This window comes from Solenopsis invicta, unplaced genomic scaffold (genome assembly GCF_016802725.1).
Source record: "Solenopsis invicta isolate M01_SB unplaced genomic scaffold, UNIL_Sinv_3.0 scaffold_420, whole genome shotgun sequence".
NCBI classification, from domain to species: domain Eukaryota; kingdom Metazoa; phylum Arthropoda; class Insecta; order Hymenoptera; family Formicidae; genus Solenopsis; species Solenopsis invicta.
Window position 1 is genome coordinate 23,592 of NW_024105293.1, and position 14,042 is coordinate 37,633.

General features: G+C 38.1%; 1 protein-coding gene across 1 annotated transcript; it reads right to left on the reverse strand.

The window, feature by feature from the left end:
* Positions 1 to 51: 51 nt before the first annotated feature.
* Positions 52 to 2,861, reverse strand: LOC105207175 (mulatexin-like). The gene is made up of 2 exons (XM_039459450.1): positions 2,810 to 2,861; positions 52 to 404 (listed from the first exon to the last, which is right to left on the reverse strand). The coding sequence occupies exons 1-2, from the start codon at positions 2,859 to 2,861 to the stop codon at positions 52 to 54; spliced, it is 405 nt and encodes a 134-aa protein (XP_039315384.1).
* Between the last annotated feature and the right edge of the window lie 11,181 nt (positions 2,862 to 14,042).

The window sequence follows — 14,042 nt, forward strand, 5'->3', positions numbered from 1 at the left end:
TCTTTTTCCCTCTCTCCCGCTGAGTGCGTGTGTATAATTATTTTTATTTTTTTATCGTGTTACCTTATGCGTTACTGGCGGTGGCGGTAGTCGTGGTCGCGGTGCACGATATCCAAAACTGTGCATCTGCGCGTATTCCATGTATGGCGCCGGCATACGCTGGCCGCTTCTCAAATATCGCGGTATTTCCGCTAAAACTATTGGTGGCGGTGATGGCGGCGGCGTTGGTGGTGGAGGCGTTGGTGGTGGAGGCGTTGGTGGTAGAGGCGGTGGTAGTGAAGGCTGTGGTGTTGGAGGCGGTGACTCTGCCGACACACGTTTTTTGGATGTGGTGGATGTGCTTGTGTCAGCACAGCCACCACATCCAGCCGTCCAAATTACTTGGAGACCGCCTTCACTCTTTGCTGCAATACAAATAAAATAATATTAAAACAAAAATTAAAAATTAAAAAAAAAACAAATTTAAATTTCAGAGATACACGAAAAATCAATCAATTTTAAAATAAATTCATTTATATCTTGGCTTCCAGGATCCTTTATATTACATTTTGCAAACTACTTCGGTATGACATCAGAGAGTTACCAGTAACATTTAAACAAGAGGGACCTCTCAGAAGTCGAGTTACAAAAAAATTTATTTCCAAGGTGAAAAAGTCGCTGAAATTTAAAATAAATTTTTTTATATCTCGGCTGCCAAAAAACCCTTTATTTCAAATTTTGCACACTTCTTCGGAATGACATCACAGAGTTATCAGTAAAATATTAAAATAGAGACCCTCTCAAAAACCGAGTTATAAAAATACTTTTTTCAAATATAGTCGAAAAATCGCTGTCTTTGACAATAATTTATTTATATCTCGGCTTCTGAGAGGGTTCTTTCCTTACAATTTTACTGATAATCCTGAAGGAGTGTGCACAATTTGAAAAAAAGGGTTCTCATGGCAGTCAAGATGTAAAGAAATTTATTTCAAAATTGAACGACTTTTTCAACCTATGTTAGAAATAAATTTTTTTGTTACTTGGCTTCTGGGAGGAACCTCTTCTTGAAATTGTACTGACAACTCTCACATGTCATCCTGAAGGAGTGTGCACAATTTCAAGAAGAGGTTCCTCCCAGAAGCCAAGTAACAAAAAAATTTATTTCTAACATAGGTTGAAAAAGTCGTTCAATTTTGAAATAAATTTATTTACATCTTGACTTCCATGAGAACCCTTTTTTTCAAATTGTGCACACTCCTTCAGGATGACATGTGAGAGTTGTCAGTACAATTTCAAGAAGAGGTTCCTCCCAGAAGCCAAGTAACAAAAAAATTTATTTCTAACATAGGTTGAAAAAGTCGTTCAATTTTGAAAGAAATTTCTTTACATCTTGACTGCAATGAGAACCCTTTTTTTCAAATTGTGCACACTCCTTCAGGATGACATGTGAGAGTTGTCAGTACAATTTCAAGAAGAGGTTCCTCCCAGAAGCCAAGTAACAAAAAAATTTATTTCTAACATAGGTTGAAAAAGTCGTTCAATTTTGAAATAAATTTATTTACATCTTGACTTCCATGAGAACCCTTTTTTTCAAATTGTGCACACTCCTTCAGGATGACATGTGAGAGTTGTCAGTACAATTTCAAGAAGAGGTTCCTCCCAGAAGCCAAGTAACAAAAAAATTTATTTCTAACATAGGTTGAAAAAGTCGTTCAATTTTGAAATAAATTTATTTACATCTTGACTTCCATGAGAACCCTTTTTTTCAAATTGTGCACACACCTTCAGGATGACATGTGAGAGTTGTCAGTACAATTTCAAGAAGAGGTTCCTCCCAAAAGCCAAGTAACAAAAAAATTTATTTCTAACATAGGTTGAAAAAGTCGTTCAATTTTGAAATAAATTTATTTACATCTTGACTGCCATGAGAACCCTTTTTTTCAAATTGTGCACACTCCTTCAGGATGACATGTGAGAGTTGTCAGTACAATTTCAAGAAGAGGTTCCTCCCAGAAGCCAAGTAACAAAAAAATTTATTTCTAACATAGGTTGAAAAAGTCGTTCAATTTTGAAATAAATTTATTTACATCTTGACTGCCTTGAGAACCCTTTTTTTCAAATTGTGCACACACCTTCAGGATGACATGTGAGAGTTGTCAGTACAATTTCAAGAAGAGGTTCCTCCCAGAAGCCAAGTAACAAAAAAATTTATTTCTAACATAGGTTGAAAAAGTCGTTCAATTTTGAAATAAATTTATTTACATCTTGACTTCCATGAGAACCCTTTTTTTCAAATTGTGCACACTTCTTGGGGATGACATCTCAGAGTTGCCAGAACATATTTGAAAAAGGGGCCCTCTCAAAAGCTGAGTTATAAATAAATTTATTTTTATTCTTTGTAATTGTCGATTTTCTCCGTCTGTATGACTACGTTTACACGATCTGTTTTATATCGAAGTTATGACATCAGTATTATTAAACTGGCCAATCACAGTCTTTCCATTCTTCAAAAGAATACTTATGATTGCCTAGTAACATAAAACCGATGTTATAAATTCGGCATACATCGGCCCGTGTAAACGTAGATAATGTCAGCACGTGGCAAGATAGAATCGACCGGCGCTCGATGATTTTTGTTCTCAAACGACAAGGAATACATGAACGGCTAGACAAAAACCATCACGCGTAGCACCGTGTTCCTTGTCGCTTGTGAACAAAATTCATCGAATGCCGGTCGTTTCTATCTTGCCACGTGCTTACATTGACCAGTAGACTGGGAATCGGTCGACGCGTTTATAAAATGAGAAAAAAAAGTCGAAAATCTGCTTACCTTTCCTCGTCGGCGTCTTACGACTTGGCACTTTTGTTTTACTTTTCTCCATTTCTTCATCTGTTCATTCGCTCTCTCTCTCTCTATCTCTCTTCTTGCTCGCCACGACCTTTCACTTCCTCTCTTTATATCTCACTAAACACTCTCACTACACACGGTCATGCACGAAATGCAGCACGTGGCGGCACGCAAAGGCTAGGCTAGTCGCCCTATCTTTCTCGCTCTATTCGTCCGTTCGGAGTCTCTCCGTCGCGCTGCCCGTTGCGAGCGCGTTTCAGCTTTTCGCGGGGACAGTGCCGTATCACTACCAAGGAGAGTCCGCGACAATAATCTCACCGATTTTAATGAAATTGTAGAAGAACGAGTGTCAAGTTTGCGACGTAGCATGGGCCGTAAGGACTTTGACTAGTACGCATGGGATCCCAAGTTCTATCCCCGCGGATGAGATTTTTTTTCATATAAAATATTCACATTTTTAATTGTTATATTTTTAAACTGTTATAAATTATTTAATATAAATTATTATTTTTAAAAAATCAAGGCATTTAAAAATACTCTTCTATTAATAACAAATTAAAATTTCTCATAATTGTAACAAATATATTTGCAATAAAAATTTATAATGACTGTTAGAACTGTAAGCAAGGAGTTTCGTATACAAGGTAACAAGATATAAACAAAAAAATAATAATAACATAATCGTTTTATTCGGAGACCGTTGTAGGTATGGCGATTTATAGAAACATTTATTTTGACGTTCTTGGAACAGTCATTATAACTTTTTATTGCAAATGTATTTTTTATACTTATGAGATAATTAAAATTTATTTAATAACAGAAGAGCATTTTAAATTCCTTGATATAATTTTTTATATTGTCACATAAATATATTTCCATGGGCATGCATTCCGTTCTATTATAAATTGCTAGCATAATAAGCATAAATAAAAATGTATATTTAATTACATACTTATTTCTGTTTCCATAATAGTTTCTTTTTACGATATTTTTTACAATACTTTTTAAAATAATATATATTGTTCGTTATTAATGTTATGATTTCAATTTATTTAAATATCTTATATAGAAATATATGAAATGTTTATTAAAAAATGACGTTCTCCAGCGGATTACATAAAATCGAGGTAAAAATATACACCGCTTTGTGAGTCAGTTTTGTGAAATGTTACCCGTGTGTTATCAAAAATATTTTTATTTATTTTTTTTATACTTTAATTTCTTCTTTTGTCAAATATAAATAGATAGACAACTTTACGTGTTTTCGGGAACGTTTCGGACAAAATAGTAATCATTCTAGAAAATAATTTTTCGCGCATGGTACATGCGAAATATAATAACCACATTAGTTCAATATACATTTATGTATGTATATATATGTAATTTTATATTCCTATTTATATTTATATATGTATATCTACATAGCTAAAATACACACACGTTACGTAAAATTGTCTCGAAAAAAATTTGTACCAAGTTACGATTTCTCATGTGCTTTCTGTATCAAATGTACGAGTTACGTACGCAACAAGCGTAGCGTTACGAGTACGGCGTCGAATAGAACTTTCGTACGTTGTACTCTGATTATTTTATTACATGCAGCGCGTGTAGTACAAAAATTGTTATTTCATGATTATTAAACATTCCTTCAATTATTTATTGGAATTGTGTAAGAAATTATATTTCTACGTTATTTGCAGAAACACGGATTTTTATAATTTCTTAGAAGAATCATGCTTATATAATGTTCATTTCGAAAACAAAATGTTGTTCAATTTGCAAGACTAGGTATATCGATATGCATATTGAATCAATTTTTATTTCCAGTCTGCGGAGCGCAACTGATTCGCTCTTCCCCCCTTACACCGCTTTACATTTGGGCCGCGCGCGGCGGTGAGGTGAGGGGGAATGCTCGCGACTTGCAAGCCGCGTCGGATGGTTCGGCCGGGAGACGAAGCCGACGGAGGAGGCTCTCTCAAGCGATCTCTTTTTCTCTCGAGATTTTTTCCTCAAAAAATTTAAAAATTCAAAAATGCCTTACAGTAGCACGGGAAAAGCAAGTTAGTTGCGTAGCGTCTGTGCAACAACGTTGCCTATTATGCTGAATGTTTCTAGTTCGAACCCTGAGGACAAAAATCTTTTTTAAACCCTTTTATCAAAACAATACATGAAGATTTTAAAAGTGCTCTTCGATCATTAACGAAATTAAACTTGAACACAAAATATGTAAAACGTTGAAACACTGATTTTGACGTTTTAAAACAGTCATTATCAAGTTTCATGGCATATTTATTTTTTATGTTCATGAGAAATTTAATGAATACTAGAACAGCATTTTCGAATTTCTTAATTTTTTTTTTTTAATAACAGACTTTGCAATAGTCAAAGGCGATTTAAAAGTTGTATATAACAATTTAGAAAATTCCTACTAACTATACATAATTCTGTATAATTGTACACACGTATGTATCACGTATTGTGTTTTCTACAATTATTTATAGCTTATTTGTGAAAAAAGTGCGCCGTGCGTGGAATCGGCAACACTGCTTGGTTTGTCGAATCTGAAGAGGCAACGTGGCAACACGGTTTGACGACTCACGGTTTCAAACAGAAGAGAATAGCTATACAGGAAAAGAGACCGCTTGAGAGAGAAGGAAAGAAAGGGAGCGTTTTCCGTCGGCTCCCGTGGTCGGACCGTCCGGCGAGGCTTGCGACCGCGAGCACTCCCCTTTACCTTACCGCCGCGTGCGTATGAGTATTCTGTCGTATAACGTAGTCACCTTTTTTCACAAGTTTATATATATTTTTAATAATTATTGGAAAAGTTGTTGAATGCATATATATATATATATATATATATATACACACGTCATTATTCATATTTGTAGAATACTCATACGTAGAAGCGTGTACGAAAATAATGATATTTCTCTCTAACTAAGTCATATTAGTTTCCGCCAAATAAACTATCTATTTCCTTCTATGAAATTATAAAAAACCGCGTTTCTATAAATAACGTACAAATATAATTTCTTGCAGAATTCTAAAACATAAACTTGTGTACGAAAGAATTAATGAAATTTCATGTAACGCTTTCGTAACATAAATATCCGAATCGAAGACAAGACCATCGGTAGGACGCAATGGTGTACCGGCTAGCCCGTCTGACTGTCACGCCAAGGGCCAGGGTTCGATCCCAGCCGCCGCCGCCCTTTAGCTGCAGTTCTACCGCATAGGCCACGATAGGCCTTTTTCCGGCTACTCAGGTGTACAATCCTCCGCCGGCTATTCAGGTGTTACAAATCCGTCCGCGGGCTGGGCCCCCGAGGATATCGCAGTGTAACTGCGACCCCCTTTTGCGTTTATAAAAATGTTACAAATTTTTTTTTTAATTTAATTTATGATGTTAGCATAGTAATTGTAAATTTTTTACATTTTTTTCCATACATTAAAGTTGACGTATGGAAAATTCAATATTTCTGAATTTTTATATAATGACATTGTATAAGTATCACTTCACATTACTGTAACTTTGAAGCGTTCCGGAGATCAAAGCCTATTATATACACGCACACGCAAACGCGCACACGCACACGCACACGCACACACACACACACACACACACACACACACACACACATACAGACGGTATGCACTTGCAAAAATACACGAAGAGACGGTACTGTGATGCTCCCATTTTTATTATAAAAAAATTAATAAATTTTATTCTTGTCTTTAATTTATGACATGAAATAGTCGTAATTTTTATGTTTTTTAATATTTTTACAAAATGAGATTTTGTAATATTTTTTTAAAACGACAGTTTTATTCAAGGAATATTTTTTTATACTCCGATCTTACTTGCAATTATTTTTTTTGCTAATCTTGTCGGTGTGATCTGAGCTATATAATAGGCTTTGATCTCCGGAACGCTTCAAAGTTACAGTAATGTGAAGTGATACTTATACAATGTCATTATATAAAAATTCAGAAATATTGAATTTTACATACGTCAACTTTAATGTATGGAAAAAAATGTAAAAAATTTACAATTACTATGCTAACATTATAAATTGAATTAAAAAAAAAATTTGTAACATTTTTTAAACGCAAAAGGGGGTCGCAGTTACACTGCGATATCCTCGGGGGCCCAGCCCGAGGACGGATTTGTAACACCTGAGTAGCCGGCGGAGGATTGTACACTTGAGTAGCCGGGAAAAGGCCTATCGTGGCCTATACGGTAGAACTGCAACTAAAGGGCGGCGGCGGCTGGGATCGAACCCTGGCCCTTGGCGTGACAGTCAGACGGGCTAGCCGGTACACCACTGCGTCCTACCGATGGTCTTGTCTTCGATTCGGATATTTATGTTACGCAAGCGTTACATGAAATTTCATTAATTCTTTCGTACACAAGTTTATGTTTTGGAATTCTGCAAGAAATTATATTTGTACGTTATTTGTAGAAACGCGGTTTTTTATAATTTCATAGAAGGAAATAGATAGTTTATTTGGCGGAAACTAATATGACTTAGTTAGAGAGAAATATCATTATTTTCGTACACGCTTCTACGTATGAGTATTCTACAAATATGAATAATGACGTGTATATATATATATATTGCGACCGCACTCACGAGCGTGGTGCAACTGCGTTAATTGCTCGTGGCGCTGACTAGGTAGCCAGGGGGTTCGCGAAGTCGCTCACATCAAGTGCGCGAAATTAGACGATACGATTGGGCGCCAGGCACGAGCGAGCGTGTCGCTCTGAAATCGGGACGTGACCGATCTCTCGATTCACGCCCGAAAGGAAACGCGAAAACACTCTACGTCGTCACGAGCAATAACGGGCTCCCTTAACCGGTAGCTCAGCCACGGAATTGGCAGAGGGGGTGGTCCGCGACGGACGGGGTGACAGAGGAGAGCGAGGGAACTTAGAGAAAACGCTTCAGTCCGATAGAAAAATGAACAATATATTTCCGAGATATGACGCTACTCACAAGGTTCTGCGACGGCGCCTCGCGACCCGGACGCGAGCGGACAACATCGCGCGGTCGTCGGTACGAGCTCACCGAGCGGAGAGAGTCACAATTCCATTCTGAGCAGCGGCAGACAAACACCGTGCACTCTCGCCACTCTACACACGCACTCTCAGTTCACGCAAAATTATGGCGATTCGGCACGAAGCAAGCGTTCGGAAGTACGCTGAACAAAACGGACATCGCCCAACAAAAACGCATACATACGCTACTACAGACGACATACAAGAATGTATCACAATTAACGCGACTTGGCTGTGGTGTCGGCGACGCTCTCAATAAACGGAACCGAACGAATCTAGACGCGACTTGATCGGATGAGGCGCACGGCGGCTGAGCACGCGGTCAGCACGCGATCACTGGCGTGTTCCCGGCGGAAGATTTTGCGGCAAACGATAACTCTAAAGGCAGCTACCGCGCGCGCGACTCATCCGACCGGCGAAATCGGTGGCTTTACACGAGTCTCGTTCGTCTCACCACGACGCCTGGCTCGCTAATCGTCTTCGCACGGGGATGTGGCACGTCCTCGGCTCCCGTCGTCTCGGCTCGTGGCAGCGCACTCGTGACCATCCACAGCGAAGTGATCGATAGCGCGAGGAAATTCGGCAGGCGGCACGCAGGATCTCTCGCCCCACGCACGAGGGTTCGTCGCGCCGCGCTATTGGTTCCGCCTTATAATGCGGTCCTCGCGAGCCTCTAATCAGGCTGTCGCGCCGCGGCACGCAATTCGAGGTAGGTCGGTCTTTTCGGGCAGCTCGCGACTCTTCCCGTGGTTTTCCCGAGGCCGGACGGCTATCCCTACGGACTCTTTGACATCCGGTACCCCCGCGCTCGGGACCACGTCAGGAACTTTCTCTCGCAGCTCCTCGTTCGGGGTCTCCTACGCGATGATCGGCGTGGAGTGTCGACTTCCCCTACGCCGGACCGCCCCTCTTTGTGTCCTGCAATTTCAGCGGCTTTACTGTTGCGTACAGGCGCGACGGTAAGAGATAACGCAATTAAAATGAAGAGAGATCACCTGTCGTGCGCGCCACTGCGATCCTGCGCACGGTCCGGAAGGTCTCAAGTGGCGGGAGGTCCTTCTTCTTCTAGTCCGCTCGCCGGGTGAGGTTTCGTCGATACAAAAATTGAATATTCGCTAGCCGCCGATCCGCAAAACGTCGCTAAAATTAACGGACGGACACACGCACACAAAACAAAAACGCGGAATTGTAAGCGCACTCGCCGACACGTCCGTCTCCGAGCCGAGAGGACGTAAAGCCGCAGCGCGCGCTCCTCGTTCGGATCTTACGATCCTTGTGACGGACAGCCAAACAGGATGTCACGTCACAATATATATATAGAACAACTTTTCCAATAATTATTAAAAATATATATAAACTTGTAAAAAAAGGTGACTACATTAAACGACAGAATACTCATACGCACGCGGCGGTAAGGTAAAGGGGAGTGCTCGCAAGCCTCGCCGGACGGTCCGACCACGGGAGCCGACGGAAAACGCTCCCTTTCTTTCCTTCTCTCTCAAGCGGTCTCTTTTCCTGTATAGCTATTCTCTTCTGTTTGAAACCGTGAGTCATCAAACCGTGTTGCCACGTTGCCTCTTCAGATTCGACAAACTAAGCAGTGTTGCCGATTCCACGCACGGCGCACTATTTTCACTTTTTTCACAAGTAAGCTATAAATAATTGTAGAAAACACAATACGTGATACATACGTGTGTATAATTATACAGAATTATGTATAGTTAGTAGGAATTTTCTAAATTGTTATATACAACTTTTAAATCGCCTTTGACTATTGCAAAGTCTGTTATTAAAAAAAAAATTAAGAAACTCGAAAATGCTATTCTAGTATACATTAAATTTCTCATGAACATAAAAAATATATATGCCATGAAACTTGACAATGACTGTTTTAAAACGTCAAAATCAGTGTTTCAACGTTTTACATATTTTGTGTTCAAGTTTAATTTCATTAATGATCGAAGAGCACTTTTAAAATCTTCATTTATTGTTTTGATAAAAGGGTTTAAAAAAGATTTTTGTCCTCAGGGTTCGAACTAGAAACATTCAGCATAATAGGCAACGTTGTTGCACAGACGTTACGCAACTAACTTGCTCTTCCCGTAATGCTACTGTAAGGCATTTTTGAATTTTTAAATTTTTTGAGGAAAAAATCTCGAGAGAAAAAGAGACCGCTTGAGAGAGCCTCCTCCGTCGGCTTCGTCTCTCGGCCGGACCATCCGACGCGGCTTGCAAGTCGCGAGCATTCCCCCTTACCTCACCGCCGCGCGCGGCCCAAATATAAAGCGGTGTAAGGGGGGAAGAGCGAATCAGTTGCGCTCCGCAGACTGAAAATAAAAATTGATTCAAAATGCATATCGATATACCTAGTCTTGTAAATTGAACAAGATTTTGTTTTCGAAATGAACATTATATAAGCATGATTCTTCTAAGAAATTATAAAAATTCGTGTTTCTGCAAATAACATAAAAATATAATTTCTTACACAATTCCAATAAATAATTAAAGGACTGTTTAATACTCATGAAATAACAATTTTTGTACTACACGCGCTGCATGTAATAAAATAATCAGAGTACAACGTACGAAATTTCTATTCGACGCCGTACTCGTAACGCTACGCTTGTTGCGTACGTAACTCGTACATTTGATACAGAAAGCACATGAGAAATCGTAACTTGATACAAATTTTTTTCGAGACAATTTTACGTAACGTGTGTGTATTTTAGCTATGTAGATATACATATATAAATATAAATAGAAATATAAAATTACATATATATACATACATAAATGTAAATTGAACAAATGTGGTTATTATATTTCGCCTGTACCATGCGCGAAAAATTATTTTCTAGAATGATTACTATTTTGTCCGAAACGTTTCCGAAAACACGTATAGTTGTCTATCTATTTATATTTGTCAAAAGAAGAAATTAAAGTATAATAAAAATAAATAAAAATATATTTGATAACACACGGGTAACATTTCACAAAACTGACTCACAAAGCGGTGTATATTTTTACCTCGATTTTATGTAATCCACTGGAGAACGTCATTTTTTAAATAAACATTTCATATATTTGTATATAAGATATTTAAATAAATTGAAATCATAACATTAATAACGAAAGAAATATATTATTTTAAAAAGTATTTAAAAAATATTGTAAAAAGAAACTATTGTGGAAACAGAAATAAGTATGTAATTAAATATACATTTTTATTTATGCTTATTATGCTAGCAATTTATAATAGAACGGAATGCACGCCCATGGAAATATATTTATGTGACAATATAAAAAAATTATATTAAGAAATTTAAAATGCTCTTCTATTATTAAATAAATTTTAATTATGTCATAAATATAAAAAATACATTTGCAATAAAAAGTTATAATGACTGTTCCAAGAACGTCAAATAAATGTTTCTATATAATCGCCATACCTACAACGGTCTCCGAATGAAACGATTATGTTATTATTATTTTTTTGTTTATATCTTGTTACCTTGTATACGAAACTCCTTGCTTACAGTTCTAACAGTCATTATAAATTTTTATTGCAAATATATTTGTTATATTTATGAGAAATTTTAATTCGTTATTAATAGAAGAGTATTTTTAAATTCCTTGATTTTTTAAAAATAATAATTTATATTAAATAATTTATAACAGTTTAAAAATTATATATAACAATTTAAAATTTTAATATTTTATATGAAAAAAAATCTCATCCGCGGGGATAGAACTTGGGATCCCATGCGTACTAGTCAAAGTCCTTACGGCCCATGCTACGTCGCAAACTTGACACTCGTTCGTCTACAATTTCATTAAAATCGGTGAGATTATTGTCGCGGACTCTCATTAGTAGTGATACGGCACTGTCCCCGCGAAAAGCTGAAACGCGCTCGTAACGGGCAGCGCGACGGAGAGCCTCCGAACGGACGAATAGAGCAAGAAGGATAGGGCGAGTAGCCTAGCATTCGCGTGCCGCCACGTGCCGCATTGGCCCGCATTTCGTGCGTGACCGTGTCTAATGAGTGTCTAGTGAGATATACAGAGAGAAAGTGAAAGGTCGTGGCGAGCGACAAGAAGAGAGAGAGAGAGAGAGAGAGAGAGAGAGAGAGAGAGAGAGAGAGTGAGTGAGCAGAAGAAGAAATGGAAAAAAGTAAATCAAAAGCGCCAATTCGTAAGACGCCGACGAGGAAAGGTAAGTAGATTTTAGATTTTTTTTTCTCATTTTACAAACGCGTTGACCGTTTCCCAGTCTACCGGTCAATGTAAGCACGTGGCAAGATAGAAACGACCGGCATTCGATGAATTTTGTTCACAAGCGACAAGGAACACGGTGCTATGCGTGATGGTTTTTTTCTAGCCGTTCATGTATTCTTTGTCGTTTGAGAACAAAAATCATCGAGCGCCGGTCGATTCTATCTTGCCACGTGCTGACATTATCTACGTTTACACGGGCCGATTTACGCCGAATTTATAACATCGGTTTTATGTTACTAGCCAATTATAAATATTCTTTTGAAGAACGGAAAGACTGTGATTGGCCAGTTTCATAATACTGATGTCATAATTTTGATATAAAACAGGTAGTGTGAACGTAGTCATGCAGACGGAAAAAGTCGACAATTACCAAGAATAAAAATAAATTTATTTGTAACTCAGCTTTTGAGAGGGTCCCTTTTTCAAATATGTTTTGGCAACTCTGAGATGTCATCCCCAAGGAGTGAGCAAAATTTGAAATAAAGGGCCCTGTTGGAAGCCAAGATATAAATAAATTAATTTTCAAATTAAGCGACTTTTTCATTTTGTAAATAAATTTATTTACAATATATCTTGACTTCCATGAGAACTCTTTTTTTCAAATTGTGCACACACTCCTTCAGGATAACATGTGAGAGTTGTCAGTACAATTTCAAGAAGAGGTTCCTCCCAGAAGCCAAGTAACAAAAAAATTTATTTCTAACATAGGTTGAAAAAGTCGTTCAATTTGGAAATAAATTTATTTATATCTTGACTTCCATGAGAACCCTTTATTTCAAATTGTGCACACTCCTTCAGGATTATCAGTAAAATTGTAAGGAAAGAACCCTCTCGGAATCCGAGATATAAATAAATTATTGTCAAAAACAGCAATTTTTCGTCTATATTTGAAAAATATTTATTTATAACTCGGTTTCTGAGAGGGCCTCTATTTTAATATTTTACTGATAACTCTGTGATGTCATTCCGAAGAAGTGTGCAAAATTTGAAATAAAGGGTTCTTTTGGCAGCCGAGATATAAAAAAATTTATTTTAAATTTCAGCGACTTTTTCACCTTGGAAATAAATTTTTTTGTAACTCGACTTCTGAGAGGTCCCTCTTGTTAAAATGTTACTGGTAACTCTCTAATGTCATACCGAAGGAGTTTGCAAAATGTGATATAAAGGATCCTGGAAGCCAAGATATAAATAAATTTATTTGAAAATTGAATGACTTTTCGTCTATCTCTGAAATTTAAATTTGTTTTTGATTCTTTCTTAATTTTTAATTTTTGTTTTAATATTATTTTATTTGTATTGCAGCAAAGAGTGAAGGCGGTCTCCAAGTAATTTGGACGGCTGGATGTGGTGGCTGTGCTGACACAAGCACATCCACCACATCTAAAAAACGTGTGTCGACAGAATCACCGCCTCCAACACAACAGCCTTCACTACCACCGCCTCTACCACCAACGCCTCCACCACCAACGCCGCCGCCGCCGCCGCCGCCGCCACCATCACCGCTACCAATAGTTTTAGCGGAAATACCGCGATATCTGAGAAGCGACCAGCGTATGCCGGCGCCATACATGGAATACGTGCAGATGCACAGTTTCGAATATCGTGCACCGCGACCACGACTACCGCCACCGCCAGTAACGCACAAGGTAACACGATTAAAAAAATAAAAATAATTATACACACGCACTCAGCGGGAGAGAGGGAGAAAGATATGTGCGTGTGTGTGTGTGTGTGTGTTTGTGTGTGTGCGTGTGTGTGTGCGTGCACGTGCGTACACACACACACACACACACACACACACACACACACAGAGAGAGAGAGAGAGAGAGAGAGAGAGAGAGAGAGAGACCGATATATAAATTAGGGTGGTCCTTATAATGC

What these genes read in the sequence shown, in the direction of transcription:
- LOC105207175 (XM_039459450.1), bottom strand. Translation starts at nt 2,861, where the DNA reads ATGGAGAAAAGTAAAACAAAAGTGCCAAGTCGTAAGACGCCGACGAGG. An exon ending in TAAGACGCCGACGAGGAAAG is followed by an intron (nt 405 to 2,809) that starts GTAAGCAGATTT and finishes TTTGTATTGCAG; the next exon opens with CAAAGAGTGAAGGCGGTCTC.